This window comes from Cervus canadensis, chromosome 6, assembly GCF_019320065.1.
Source record: "Cervus canadensis isolate Bull #8, Minnesota chromosome 6, ASM1932006v1, whole genome shotgun sequence".
NCBI lineage: Eukaryota > Metazoa > Chordata > Mammalia > Artiodactyla > Cervidae > Cervus > Cervus canadensis.
This window is the reverse complement of record NC_057391.1, coordinates 62,814,143-62,827,402: the sequence shown is the minus strand read 5'-3', so window position 1 is coordinate 62,827,402 and position 13,260 is coordinate 62,814,143. Positions and strand designations below refer to the sequence as shown.

Here is a 13,260-nt window from a genome sequence, read left to right as displayed (position 1 = left end):
TATTGTTTGTGGAGTCTGCATGACTAGATGGTTTAAGGCAGAAGAATATATAAAGAATGTTGGTCTCCTCCTCCTCCTTGAGGGTCCTTGGACTCCCTATCAACCTGCCTAAGCTTTAGCAGTCTCAATAACAACATAAATAAAAGCCTGAATGAACTTTTTGGCCAATCCAATACTTCAATGAAAAGTTGTTTCCAAATAGCCATGCAAAGTTGGCAATTTTACAATGTATTTCGTTTAAAGCATAATTGGTTATAAGGAAAATGTAATTAGGTGCTTTAATTGAGAACAAAGCAGGAAAAAAGTATCACCCTCCAAAATAGTAAAAGTGGGATGTATCAGTGTATCTGTGAGTAGTTAACTATTGTTAATACTTGCGTAGTATTTTACATTGTCTTTTTTTTTCTGGGAAAATCAAAGCTCAGAGGAAGGTCAAATGGCTAGTAAGGAACACAGTGGGCCCAAGTCATCCTTTACTGGGATTAGTTCCTCCCTAATGTGCCTAGGAAAAGAATAGTCTTGACCTGATCCAGAACACAGCTCTGATCCTTTGCATGGTTCCTTTTTTTTCTTTCATTTTTACTAGTTGACATTATATACTGGTAGTGAGTTGATTTCCTAGTAGATTTGTTTGAAAATGACTTCAAAGCAAGGCCTTTATTCCAGGCTTGCAAGGGAGTTAGTGTAGTTATGTATTTTAACATTTTCACATGAATAGAGGGCTAGTTAAACTTGTGTTCAACAGCTTCCAAGATTCTTTACTGGAGATAACTGAGGATGCTTAGTATTCTACTAAGAAATCTTTCTGCAAAGTAAAGAATAACCAGGTTGCAGAATTTCTGTCCATGCACGTAAATAAATAGTTGGTGTTTTAACAGTTTGGCCAAAGAACACTTAGCACCACCAGTGTTGTGTTGAGTTGGTTATAGTTTTTTGTTAATTCTCTTATTGTTTTCACATTTAAATTATTGTTAGCTTATCTTCAACATTATCAATTTAGTTTTTTATGGGTTTTTAATTATGTACAGTAGTTGCAAACAGGCATAAACAGTATTTTTCACCAGTATTCCAGTAATTGAACTCAGAGGTGTTTATCACAGTTCAAATTTGAAGTGTCTGTACTGTTGTTTGAACAGATGGATACATCTCCCCAAATACTGCTGTGTGGTAACTTGCCATTGTATTACCAGGTTCTTCTCCCATTAGAATGGGAGCAGTTGCTGCAGATAAGCTGAGAGGTCCTAAGTGGTGCAAATATGGCTAAGACCTATTGCTATAGAGTAAAGTATGTTCATTAACAAACTTGAGTAGTTTGTGTCTTTGGCAGTTGTTATTTAATATAAATTAATAAATTGACCATATGATATTTTAAATTGTATGTGGGGTTGGTAGACTATGTCTCGCCCATCAGGACTTAATTCTTCCTGGATAAGTAGTAAAAATTAAGGTGGTAGGGCAGATCCTTAACCTTTTATGATTCTTAGCTAAAAGCTCTGCAGAACAACAGTGTTTGCTGATCATATTCGGATCCTAAAATTTTCTTATTTATTCAAGTGTTTTTATAATGTTAAATGAACACTGCACTTCCATTACAGGGGACCTGGGTTCAATGCCTGATTAGGGAACTAAGATCCCACTACTATGTGGCATGCTTAAAAAAAATGGAGCAATGAATTCTGCATTTAGACTTTACCCTGTTCCAAAAAGACATCTGATGTTTGTTTTCTGGAAACATAGGGCAATACTGATAGTGTGTCCATTGTGCTGTTCCCTCATTGAGACTAGCTATGTTTTCTTGTCAGAGTCTCTTTTTTTGTGACATTTGGGAATCCATAAAACACTAATTATTTTTCTTGGCAGAAGTACAAGAAAAATCAGAGGCTAAAAGTTGGGCTGATGAAGGGGAATTAAATTTTCTAAAGACAGCATATAAGTTTCTCTTGCTAATAGCTATTTCAGAAAAGTTGTACATTGAGTGATTATTTTTCTTTTAACATGGATTACATTTGTAAATTTTTTGTTGTTTTTTACAGGATTTTTAACTATTGAGGGACTCCCAATTAATTCATTTTTACCAGTGTTTCTTTTATTTTTCTTCTAGAATGGAAAATTGGTCACTGCAGTATCTAACAATACTATTCAAGTGCACACGTTTCCTGAAGGAGTTCCGGATGGAATATTGACTCGCTTCACCACAAATGCAAACCATGTGGTCTTTAATGGGGATGGTACAAAAATTGCTGCTGGATCTAGGTAAGGCTCTTTGGTATCAGAAAATGAAATGATATTAGGACAAAATGGCCTGCTTGATTGGATTCAGGCTAGCATTTTCAGGACTCTAGTCCTTCTTTGTTGTTTTTATTTAATTATTATATTTTAGTCTTTTTTTCCAATAAAGGTTTTTGATGATAAACTTGTGCTTCTTTGTGAATTGAGATATATTGCTTTGTTGACAGCCTGCTAAGTAAGTGTTGGAAAAGACTGAGTAAACATGATAGTCGGATACAAAATTTTAAAAATTATTTTAGATAGAACCTAGACTGTACAGTTAGGATTTTTGTTTCTCTTGATGCTTATTTGTTATAAGAAGAAAGTGTAATTGGTGAATTGCTGAGTTGGAGTAAAAGGCCTAGTGCTTTTTTTTTTTTTTTTAAAGATTTACTTATTTATTTTTTGGCTATGGTGTCTTTGTTGCAGAACACTGGCTTTCTCTGGTTGTGGCAAGCGGGGGCAACTGTTGGGATGTGCGTACTTCTTGTTGTGGTGGTTTCTCTTGTCTCAGAGCATGGGCTCTAGGGCGAGTGGGCTTTAGTATTTTCGGCGTAGGTAGTTGCGGCTTGAGGGCTTAGTTGCTGCACAGCATTTGGGGTCTTTCCAGACCAGGGGTCAGACCAGTGTCCGTTGCATTGCAAGGCAGATTCTTAACCACTGGACCACCAGGGAGGGGCTGGCATAGTGCTTTTAAAAATGATTATTACTGTAATTAGATTAGCAAATAATAGAAGCTTAAGATTTAACTAAGGAAGCCACTTACTAAAAGTGTTTGTATTTAACACATAGGAAACCTTGAGTTACGTTTTTATAGCATCTTTATAGAGTAAAACTAAAAGGTAAGTTATTAGATATCGGTGCCAGATTTCACATGTTGCTACAAAGAAATGACGGCATTTACTCTTGTGTTTTTGAAATATTTGGGTCATAGCTTTTGAGAGCCTTTTGCATGGACATTTATTGATATACATTACTCTTTTTGTTCTTAGTGACTTTCTAGTCAAAATTGTGGATGTGATGGATTGCAGCCAGCAGAAAACATTTCGAGGACATGATGCCCCTGTTTTAAGTCTTTCCTTTGACCCTAAGGACATCTTTCTGGTGATCATTTTTTTCCCCTCTTTTTGCATTTTTTGGTAAATTTATGTTTAAAGCTGTAAGAAGATTAGCATAAAATTTCATGCAATTGATAAAAGCCTGTTTATCAGTTGAACCAGTTTCCGTATAGTATTATGGCTCTAACTATAGAGAGATCTATTGTTTTATTCCTACAGGCATCAGCTAGTTGTGACGGATCTGTCAAAGTGTGGCAAATTTCAGATCAGGTAAACTCATCAATTTGAATTTAAAACTGTTTGCCTATTTGGTTATATATTGGGTGTTACATAATGTATTATTGGGCCAAATTAGTAATTCTTTTCCTTCTTAGTTCATGTCTTTTCAGTAGCATAAAATACTGGCTTTGTGATTGAATTCCACAGTAATCTATTCAAAAGTATATGCTGAAGACTAATTGATTTTGTACCCAATCACAATGAAATTGTAGATTTATATTTCATTTTTAGGTTTGGTAAGTCAGTAGGGGAAATTTGATCATTATATATTTACAAACTAATTGCCATATTTTGGTCCCTAGATGTTGGGGATTTGAAAATAAGGCATGGGCCACACTTGATTTCGAGAGTCACACAATTTATTCTAACCCAGCCTGGTAGTAGTTTTAAAAGAGGTATGAAGAAAGTGCTTTCTGGATTGGCAAAAGGAACAATTAATTCTTCCTGAGGCAATCAGAGAAGGCTTGGCATTTGTGGGGATGATGTGGCTGATGAGAAAAACATCCCCCACAGATATGCTTCAGCTCATAGCCACAGTCTCTTCCCTCATGTTTGAACTGTTTAAAAGAATTGACTTTGACAGCTTGACATTTTACAGTAGATCTCTCAAGTTTCTTTTCATAGTTACTTTAAGATTTTAATGTACTGGGGGTTTCTGTTTGTGTTTATTCAGTGAGTATATTGTTTGCTTATTCTACATAGGAAATACTCTTACTGAGTTAGTTATTTAAGACTTGTGCTCTTTATAATTCTGAAAAACTTAAAGGAACTTAGGTAAATTGAATACTGTATTATAATTAGGTTAAAGTGAATTAAGTTGCTTTTTTCTGAGCAATATATCAGTTTGAAGAAACCACTTATTAAATGTATTTAGTGCTGCTTATCTTTTTGGGAGAATTTTCATAAAGGGAAATAAATTTTTATTTTTCATTTTTATTTATTTAAAATGATTATTTTTCAGTCAGAAGACTTGGGTTTTCCTGTTTTGTTTTTTTTTTAAATCAGACATGTCCTATTAGTTGGCCAGTGCTACAAAAATGCAATGATGTGGTAAATGCAAAATCAATCTGCAGACTTGCTTGGCAGCCAAAAAGTGGGAAGGTGAGTGACTCTTATTTTTCAACCTTTGTTTTACTTGTATGTTTCAGTCCTTGTAGTCTGAGTGTAAGAATAGTTTTTTTAATTGTAACTATTTCATTTATTCTGTAAATTTTAGATCTCAAAGCCAATTAATTATTATTGAAAAGTTTAAGAAACATTTCAACTTTTGTCTTTTTTTCTATTTTTTTTCCCTTTATTTTTCTAAATGAAACTGTGGAAACAGTCTTGTTATGTCAACTTTTACTACTAGTGTTTAACATTTTGGGGGTACTTGCTGATACAGTTAGACAGTGGAAGGATATAAGACATTTGAAAGAAGAGAAGGAGAATGTTTGTATACAAGAAAATGCTTGTATCCCAAGGAAATCAACTGAGGGAAAAATATTACTGATATGAAAATTCAATCAGGTAATTTGAAGCAAAATTAATATATGAAACCAGTAACAGTCCTGTATACAAACAGCAGCCATTTAGAAAATATGGCGGGAAAAGATAAAATAACTTGGAGTAAACTCCAAAAAATGTGTAAGAGCCAAATAAAGAGAAACATGCTACCCAGAAGAGTAAAAGAAAACTTTAGAAAAAAATTTATCCCATTCTTTTTTCTAAGTTACTTATTTATTGAGGAATAGGTGATTTACAATGTTATGTTAGTGTCAGATGTACAACATAATGATTCAGAATTTTTGTAGATTGTATTCCATTTAAAGTTACATAAAATATTAGCTGCATCCCCTGTGCAAGATATCCTTTTAGCTTATTTATTTTATACAATATAGTTTGTGCTTCTTAATCTCTAGCCCCTCTTTTGCACTTTGCCTCTCTTCTCAGTGGTAACCACTAATTTGTTCTTTTTATCTGTGAGTCTGTTTCTGTTTTATTTATTCATTTTATTAAGTCATTTTATTTTTTAGATTCCAACTGTAAGTAATAACATACAGTATTTGCCTTTCTCTGACTTATTTCACTAAGCATAATACCTCCAGGTTTATCCATGTTGTTGCAAATGAAAATATTTAGAAAAGTACATTAAAAAATATATCCCATTATTTGAAATGAATTTTTGATATTATGATATCAGTTATTACCTAAATTATTTATAGTCTTGAAAACATTCAATATAAAATATCAGTAAGATGTTTAGGGGGATCAAAGAACTTATTCTAAAGCCATATGGACAACTAAAACTTTTGAAAAAGAGAAGTGGTGAAATCTAGTTAAATCAAATATACAGTGTGCTATGGAAATTAAAAGTTTGCTGCTTACTCATGAATAGATAGGTATCTATTAAACAGAGGTAGATCAAGCATATGTGGGAATGTAGTATATTATAAAGGTGAAGAAAAGGAGATTTAATAAAGGTACAGGCAAAAGGCATAAATACCAGGAGGTGAGAACTTCTGAGAACCATCTTGGGGCCTTCCTATCACATGGTGAGTCTCATTATATAGATATTTGCTGTATTGTTTTTCAAATTCTCTGTGTATGTGAAAATTTTGAGAAAAAATTTATAAGTTCGGTAATATAAAAAAATATTTCAGTGGCAAAGGACAAATGTAAACTGAGAGCTTGAAATGATATGATAGAGTTAATTTCTTTGATAGTCAAGAGTTCTTATAAATCAGTAAGATCCCAATAAAAAAATGAACAATAAAAAAATGAACAAGGACATTAGCAGACAGTGTATAGAAAAAGATACACAAATGGCTTTTACATATGAAAATACATGCAGCCTTTCATACTAAGGACTTCCCTAGTAGCTCAGACGGTAAAGAATGTATCTGCAATGCAGGAGACCTGGGTTTAATCCCTGGGTTGGAAGATCTCCTGGAGAAGGGAATGGCAACCCACCCCAATTCTTGCCTGGAAAATTCTACAGACAGAGGAGCCTGGTGGGCTACAGTTCACGGGGTTCCAAAGAGTTGGACAGGATTGAGCAACTAACACTTGCTTTCATACTGAAAGAAATACAAATTGAAACATGATCGTATGTTTTTCATTTGTCTGATGCTCAAACCTCAAAGGGTTGATATAAACTGTGTGGAAGAGGATGTGGCAGTTTTTATTGGAATGCATGACCAACAGAACTAGTTCTAGGCATATATTCTATAGATATATTTGCACATATGCACTATGTATCACATATGGCAAAAATGTCTTATCATTATTTGTAGTAGCAAAAGATTGTAAACATCCTAATTGTTGTTTAATAGAGAACTAGTTAAATTGTGGTATTTATTCCTGGGAGTGGAATACCCTGCAACTGTTAGAATGAGGCATATCTGTGTCTTCACAAGGAATAATCAATCTTTAGAAATACTAAAACATCAGGCTATTGCGCTGTAGATATAGATAGTAGTAGAATGCTACTGTTTATTGTTTCTATTTGCATATATGTACATAATGCATTCATGTATAGCCTGTGCTTAAGTTCTTTGCTTTTGGGAAGTAGAAATAGGATTAGGGATTAGAGAGACTTTTCAGTGTATACCGTTTTGTGTCATGTAAACTTTTATGAGTACATTCAGCATTACAGTGATAGTTGAGAAATCTGGTATGTATTTTTCTTTGCTTATGAAACATTAAAATTTTAAAAACAAATCATTTTTTTGGTAAGTGTGAAAAGAATATGTCATTTTCTACTAATCTGTTTCTTTGGAAGAATATGTAGGAAGATAAGTTTCCTTTTTCTAAGATACACAAAAGTATTGTGGCTCCCTTCTCTCCTTCCAGCAAGTGAGATGAATTTTTAAAAAATTTTTTGTTTGGCCACATGTTGCAACCAAGTGTTAAACTTGAGCCCCCTGCAGTGGGAGCACACAGTCTTAACCACTGGACCACCAGGAAAGTCCAAGATGAATTTCTAGATCCAAAGTGCTTATATGCCTTAAGAAATGGTGTTAAAAATACGAGTATTATAAATGCTTTGTTTTTCAGTACAAGCAGTTGAATCACCCATTCTTTGCTTATTAGGATTTTAAGTAACCTTCTGAGTTTGGTTACTTGCCAATTAAAATATAGCTTTGCTCTTATTTGGATGAATTTTCTGCTTTTTTTCCTGTTTAAACCTAATGTAAACTTTTACTTAAATCATTTATCTTTCCTAATAGTTACTGGCGGTTCCTGTGGACAAATCTGTTAAGTTATACAGAAGAGAAACTTGGAGTAACCAGTTTGATCTTTCAGATAATTTCATCTCTCAGGTAGGTTTTGTAAGTGATACTTTCAAGAGGCTAATGGGAATATTTATTGCATACTTTGCTTTAATACAATTACAGTTAAATATTGTTGGACATGGAGAATAATTCCATCTTCCGCCCCTCAGCCTTTCTTCAGTTAGCCAATAATTGGACAGTAGATAAGTCTTTGTTAGGTCCTATTTGACCATTCTCCCTTGTGAATTTTGATAAGAAAATCTTTTAATTTGTAAGAAGTCAAACGCCTAGCATAGTATTAGAATAGGTAACTCTCACATTATTAGTAGTAAGCATTTATTGTTAAGTGAATTTCATTGAGACTTGTTTATTAGACCCTGGAATTTTAGAACAGGAAAGGTTGTTAAGTCTATGTCTCTCTCTCTCTCTCACCCCCTCACCCCTTTTTTTCTCATTCTACCCATTTTGAAGTTAGGAAATAGAGGCCCAGTAGGTCAGCAATTAGGCTTCTTAGTATAACTCATTTCACTTCCTGGTTCTTCATCTTGATGACTGCTAAGAGGATAACTTGTGTTGTCTCTCCAGGATAAAAGGATTTCTTAGACTCTGTTTTTAAAATTGTACTAGTGTAATTTTCTGATGATAAACAAACTAGTAGATGCTATTACTTTGTTAAATATTGCAGGAAAAGAACATTAAAAAATAAGTAAACTTTGTTTTGCCATTTGTATATCAGATTTAAATAAAAATTGGATATAATAAGGATTGTAAAATTTTGAATTTGGTAATAAGAGTTTTTTAGTTTCAAATTATATAAAATGGTTATTTATTAATTGTTTTTCTTTACTAGACACTGAATATAGTAACCTGGTCTCCTTGTGGACAGTATTTAGCTGCAGGGAGTATTAATGGTTTAATTATAATTTGGAATGTGGAAACCAAAAATTGCATCGAAAGGTATGATTAAGTAAATATTTTGTCTCTTTTTTGCTTATTTTTATTAGATTTTTGTTTGTTTTATTATTAAACATTTCAAATTTGTGATCATTAGATTGTTAAAATGCACACTAATAGATACGTTTATCAAAACTTTGCTAAATAAAATTTACCTGCAGAAATGGATAGCTTATGTTTTTCTTGACAAGGTTTTAAGAGCTTATGTTTTAATTTTTAGGGTGAAACATGAGAAAGGTTATGCAATTTGTGGCCTGTCATGGCATCCTACTTGTGGCCAAATAGCTTATACTGATGCAGAAGGAAATCTGGGACTCCTGGAGAATGTTTGTGACCCCAGTGGAAAGATGTCAAACAGTAAGGTAATAAGTAATAGGGTCAAACAGTTTTTCTTCAGTCTTTCTGTGGTCATATGAATTTGGGAAACACTGCAAAGTGTTACTTTCTTTGAAAATTATAATTTATGTTGTTAGAAGTTCAGTAATGCTCTATCACAGAACTGTTTAAACTTGTTTTATCCTAATGTTTCACAAATATATTTTCCTAAGGAACTTTTTTCCCTCCATACAATGTCCATTAATATTCCATGGCTCTCCAAGAAATGCCTTTGTGAAATACTGCTTTAGTATTCTTGTGTTCTAAGAATTTTTAGTTAAATGTTTTATAGATGAAAATTAGAGTTAATAGCTGTAATTTAGTTTAACCTAAAGTTTTTCTGTCCTGAATTAGCCTCAACTCTCAGAGCTTGTTTTATGTATGCTTGAATACCTGATACCTGAAAGCCCTACTAAAACTACTGAGTTTTATTTTCTTAGATTGATTTATTGATCTTTGGCTATGCTGGGTCATTTCTGCTTTCTCTAGTTGCAGCGAGTGGGGCCTGCCCTCCGGCTGTGGTGCCTGGACTCTCGTGGTGGCGGCTTCTGCTGCAGAGCGCAGGCTCTAGGAGCACAGGCTCAGTCGTTAGGGATTTCTGGCTTAGTTGCCCCGTGGCACGTGGGATCTTCCCAGACAGGAATCGAACCCAACCCAGCCCAATTGCACCCAGTCAAACCCAATCCAATTCTTAACCACTGGACCACCAGGGAAATCCTGACAATTTTTTTAAGTGCACGATCTCATAAAGGAGATAGTTGAAATGATGATAGTAAAAAACTAAAAAATCTGGAAGTTGGAAAATAGAAGGACAAGTAGAAACTAGATTGAACTTCTCCAAAAGCTGAGTCCTAAGACTGCAATGGGGGTCAGCTGAGGTGCCATTTAGCTTGCTTGGCTTAGTCCCCAAAATTTGGAATTTGGTAGCCCTAGGTATGTAAAAGTGGAGCTGAAAACAGGAGGGTTGATTTAATAAGCAAGTAGATCCCTTCAGTCTCAGCAGCAGTGAGCACAGCTAGGTAATTGTCCTCCCTCACCCCTGTGTACATTCTGGCAGAAAGCTGATTTGTTCTCTAAGTAAGGTTACACTGGGTGCAATTGAGTGGTGTTGGGTGAAGGGGAAATACTGTACTGAAAAAGAATAAATGAAAGTGTATATACTTGAACATTCAAATTTCCAGCTCACTTTTCATACTTGGCTCCCTGAGCATTGTCAGCCAGTCTTACGCTTTTCAAGCAAGAGATTGGAAGATCTTTGGGGGAATCTGTGTAGGGAAAAAGACCAAAACAGAAGAATTTTTTCTGAAGTATAGTTGACGTACAGTATTATATAAGTTACAGGTATATAATATAGTGATTCCCAATTTTTAAAGGATGTATTCCATTTATGGTTTTTATAAAATATTGGCTATGTTCCCTGTGTTGTACAGCATATCCTTGTAGCTTATTTTTTCTTAGATAGCTTTACTGAAGTACAGTTGATACAAAGTAAACTGCACATACTTGAAATGTAAATGTTACTAGGTAAATGTTGAAGCCATAACTATAATCAAGATAGTGAACAAATCCATCTGTTTTTATGTTAAACCTGCAACACTGACTATATGTATGTATAACATTGATAAAAACAAAAAGTAAATTGAGAAATAATTTTTAGTTCAACAAGGTCCTATTGTGTAGCACAGGAAACCTGTGATAAACCTTAATGGAAAAGAATATGAAAAAGGATACACATACGTATAACTGAATCAGCTGAAATTAACACTGTAAATCAACTGTACTCCAATAAAATTTTAAACAATTTGAAAAAAATTACAAAAATTTAGTTTGTCACCGCTTATAAAACCTTAGCCCTTCTATCTAGAGTTGTCGTCTCTCTCCTTTTTGCTTTTATTCGTCACAGTACATATTTCTGTTACAACACCTCTAGCGCTGAGTTGGCCCTCTCTGTAAGGAAAAGATTAAAATCCTCATTTTTGATAACAAAGTTAAAAGCAAATTTTTTTGCCAACTAGAGTATGTAAACATTTAGGACTATGGATAAAATAGTTACTAGTTATTTAATTATTCAGTCATATGAACTTAGAAATATTTTTCTTGTTCTCTCATTTTTTAAATGTCAACTTTCCAGAACACATTTATATGCATTTCCACCTAACAGATTTGTGATATAGTCCCTTTTAAATCCATTAATGGTGTTCTTACTAGACTTTTATTCCCAGCTATGTTTTTCCTTTGACTTAACATTGTATGGTTTTTATTCATTCTATATTAACAATTGTGATATTTACAACATAACTGCTTACTGCTCACTTTTTAAAGTGATTTCAAAAATTTTTTACAGTGACATTCAGTACTTGCAATGTATTCATATTCCTAGGAATCAATGATTAATGTTGAATTTAATTGCCACTTTTGTTTTTCTGTTGGTTCTGTTTACTGCTATAAGCATCAAAAAATTTCCAAAAATATCCCCAGAACAAGCTTTAACTGAGGTCATTTAAACATCTTACCTAAGCAGTATCTTGTTCAAAAAGAAAATAAATGAGAGAATATCTTATAGTGAGAGACTTTGTAAGGACTCATAGGTGACTTCTTTTCTGGGTAATGATTGTGAGGAATAAAATCTTGCTTTATATTTGGATGTACACATGTATTTCTTTACGTTCTGTCTTATACTTCCACCTTATCTATAGACTATAAGGCATTTAAAGTAAGGACTAGGTTTTTCATAATGTAAATAACAGTCCTCATAAATATATTTGCTAATTATTTTTACCAAGGCATTTGCTTACCCAGTAGAGTTTATAGGTACATGTTAAAAGGTTGCCTTTTGAGTAACTGTGTTTATCTAAATAGTTCACTAATACTTTCTTATTTGTATTAATTTGTTCAAGGTGTCTAGCAGAGTAGAAAAGGATTATAATGATCTTTTTGATGGAGATGATACAAGTAATGTCGGTGACTGTCTAAATGACAATGCAGTCAAAACCCACTCTTTTTCAAAAGGAATTGTAAATGATGAGGAAGATGATGATGACGTTATGCTGGCTTCAGGTCGTCCTAGACAGCGAAGTCACATCCTTGAAGATGATGAAAACTCAGTTGGTATGAGTTGACTTTGTGAATGTGATAATCCATCCTGTTGATCAATATTTTCCATTTTTTATTAAAACTCTTATTCAGAGTCAGTATTGAGTTGGTAAGTAAGGAGTACATCAAAGGCTGTATATTGTCACCCTGTTTATTTAACTTATATGCAGAGTGCATAATGAAAAATGCTGGACTGGATGAAGCACAAACTGGAATCAAGATTGCCATGAAAAATATCAATAACCTCAGATATGCAGATGACACAACCCTTATGGCAGAAAGCGAAGAACTAAAGAGCTTCTTGATGAAAGTGAAAGAAGAGAGTGAAAAAGTTGGCTTAAAGCTCAACATTCAGAAAACTAAGATCATGGCATCTGGTCCCATCACTCCATGGCAAATAGATGGGGAAACAATGGAAACAGTGAGAGACTTTTTTTGGGAGGGCTCCAAAATCACTGCAGATGGTGACTGCAGCCATGAAATTAAAAGATGCTTGCTCCTTGGAAGAAAGGTTATGAACAACCTAGACAGCATATTAAAAAGCAGAGATATTACTTTGCCAGCAAAGGTCTGTCTAGTCAAAGCTATGGTTTTTCCAGTAGTCATGTATGGAAGCAAGAGTTGGACTATAAAGAAAGCTGAGTGCCAAAGAATTGATGCTTTTGAACTATAGTGTTGGTGAAGACTCTTGAGAGTCCCTTGGACTGCAGGGAGATCCAACCAGTCCATCCTAAAGGAAATTAGTCCTGAATATTCATTGGAAGGACTGATGCTGAAGCTGAAACTCCAATACCTTGGCCACTTGATGCAAAGAACTGACTTATTTGAAAAGACCCTGATGCTGGAAAAGATTGAAGGCAGGAGGAGAAGGGGACGACAGAGGATGAGATGGTTGGATGGCATCACCGACGCAATGGACATGAGTTTGAATAAATTCTGGGAGTTGGTGATGGACAGGGAGGGGTCCTGGCATGCTG

The 13,260-nt window shown here is 34.1% G+C and overlaps 1 protein-coding gene across 1 annotated transcript in view; it reads left to right on the top strand.

Annotated features, from left to right (window-relative positions):
• WDHD1 (WD repeat and HMG-box DNA binding protein 1) overlaps positions 1–13,260 on the top strand; it is a 52,803-nt gene that overhangs the window by 10,707 nt on the left and 28,836 nt on the right. The window contains exons 4-11 of the mRNA XM_043472148.1: positions 2,102–2,253; positions 3,261–3,372; positions 3,546–3,596; positions 4,611–4,706; positions 7,817–7,909; positions 8,712–8,818; positions 9,036–9,177; positions 12,088–12,298. Coding sequence (XP_043328083.1) covers positions 2,102–2,253; positions 3,261–3,372; positions 3,546–3,596; positions 4,611–4,706; positions 7,817–7,909; positions 8,712–8,818; positions 9,036–9,177; positions 12,088–12,298 — 964 coding nt within the window. The remainder of the gene's footprint in view (positions 1–2,101; positions 2,254–3,260; positions 3,373–3,545; positions 3,597–4,610; positions 4,707–7,816; positions 7,910–8,711; positions 8,819–9,035; positions 9,178–12,087; positions 12,299–13,260) is intronic.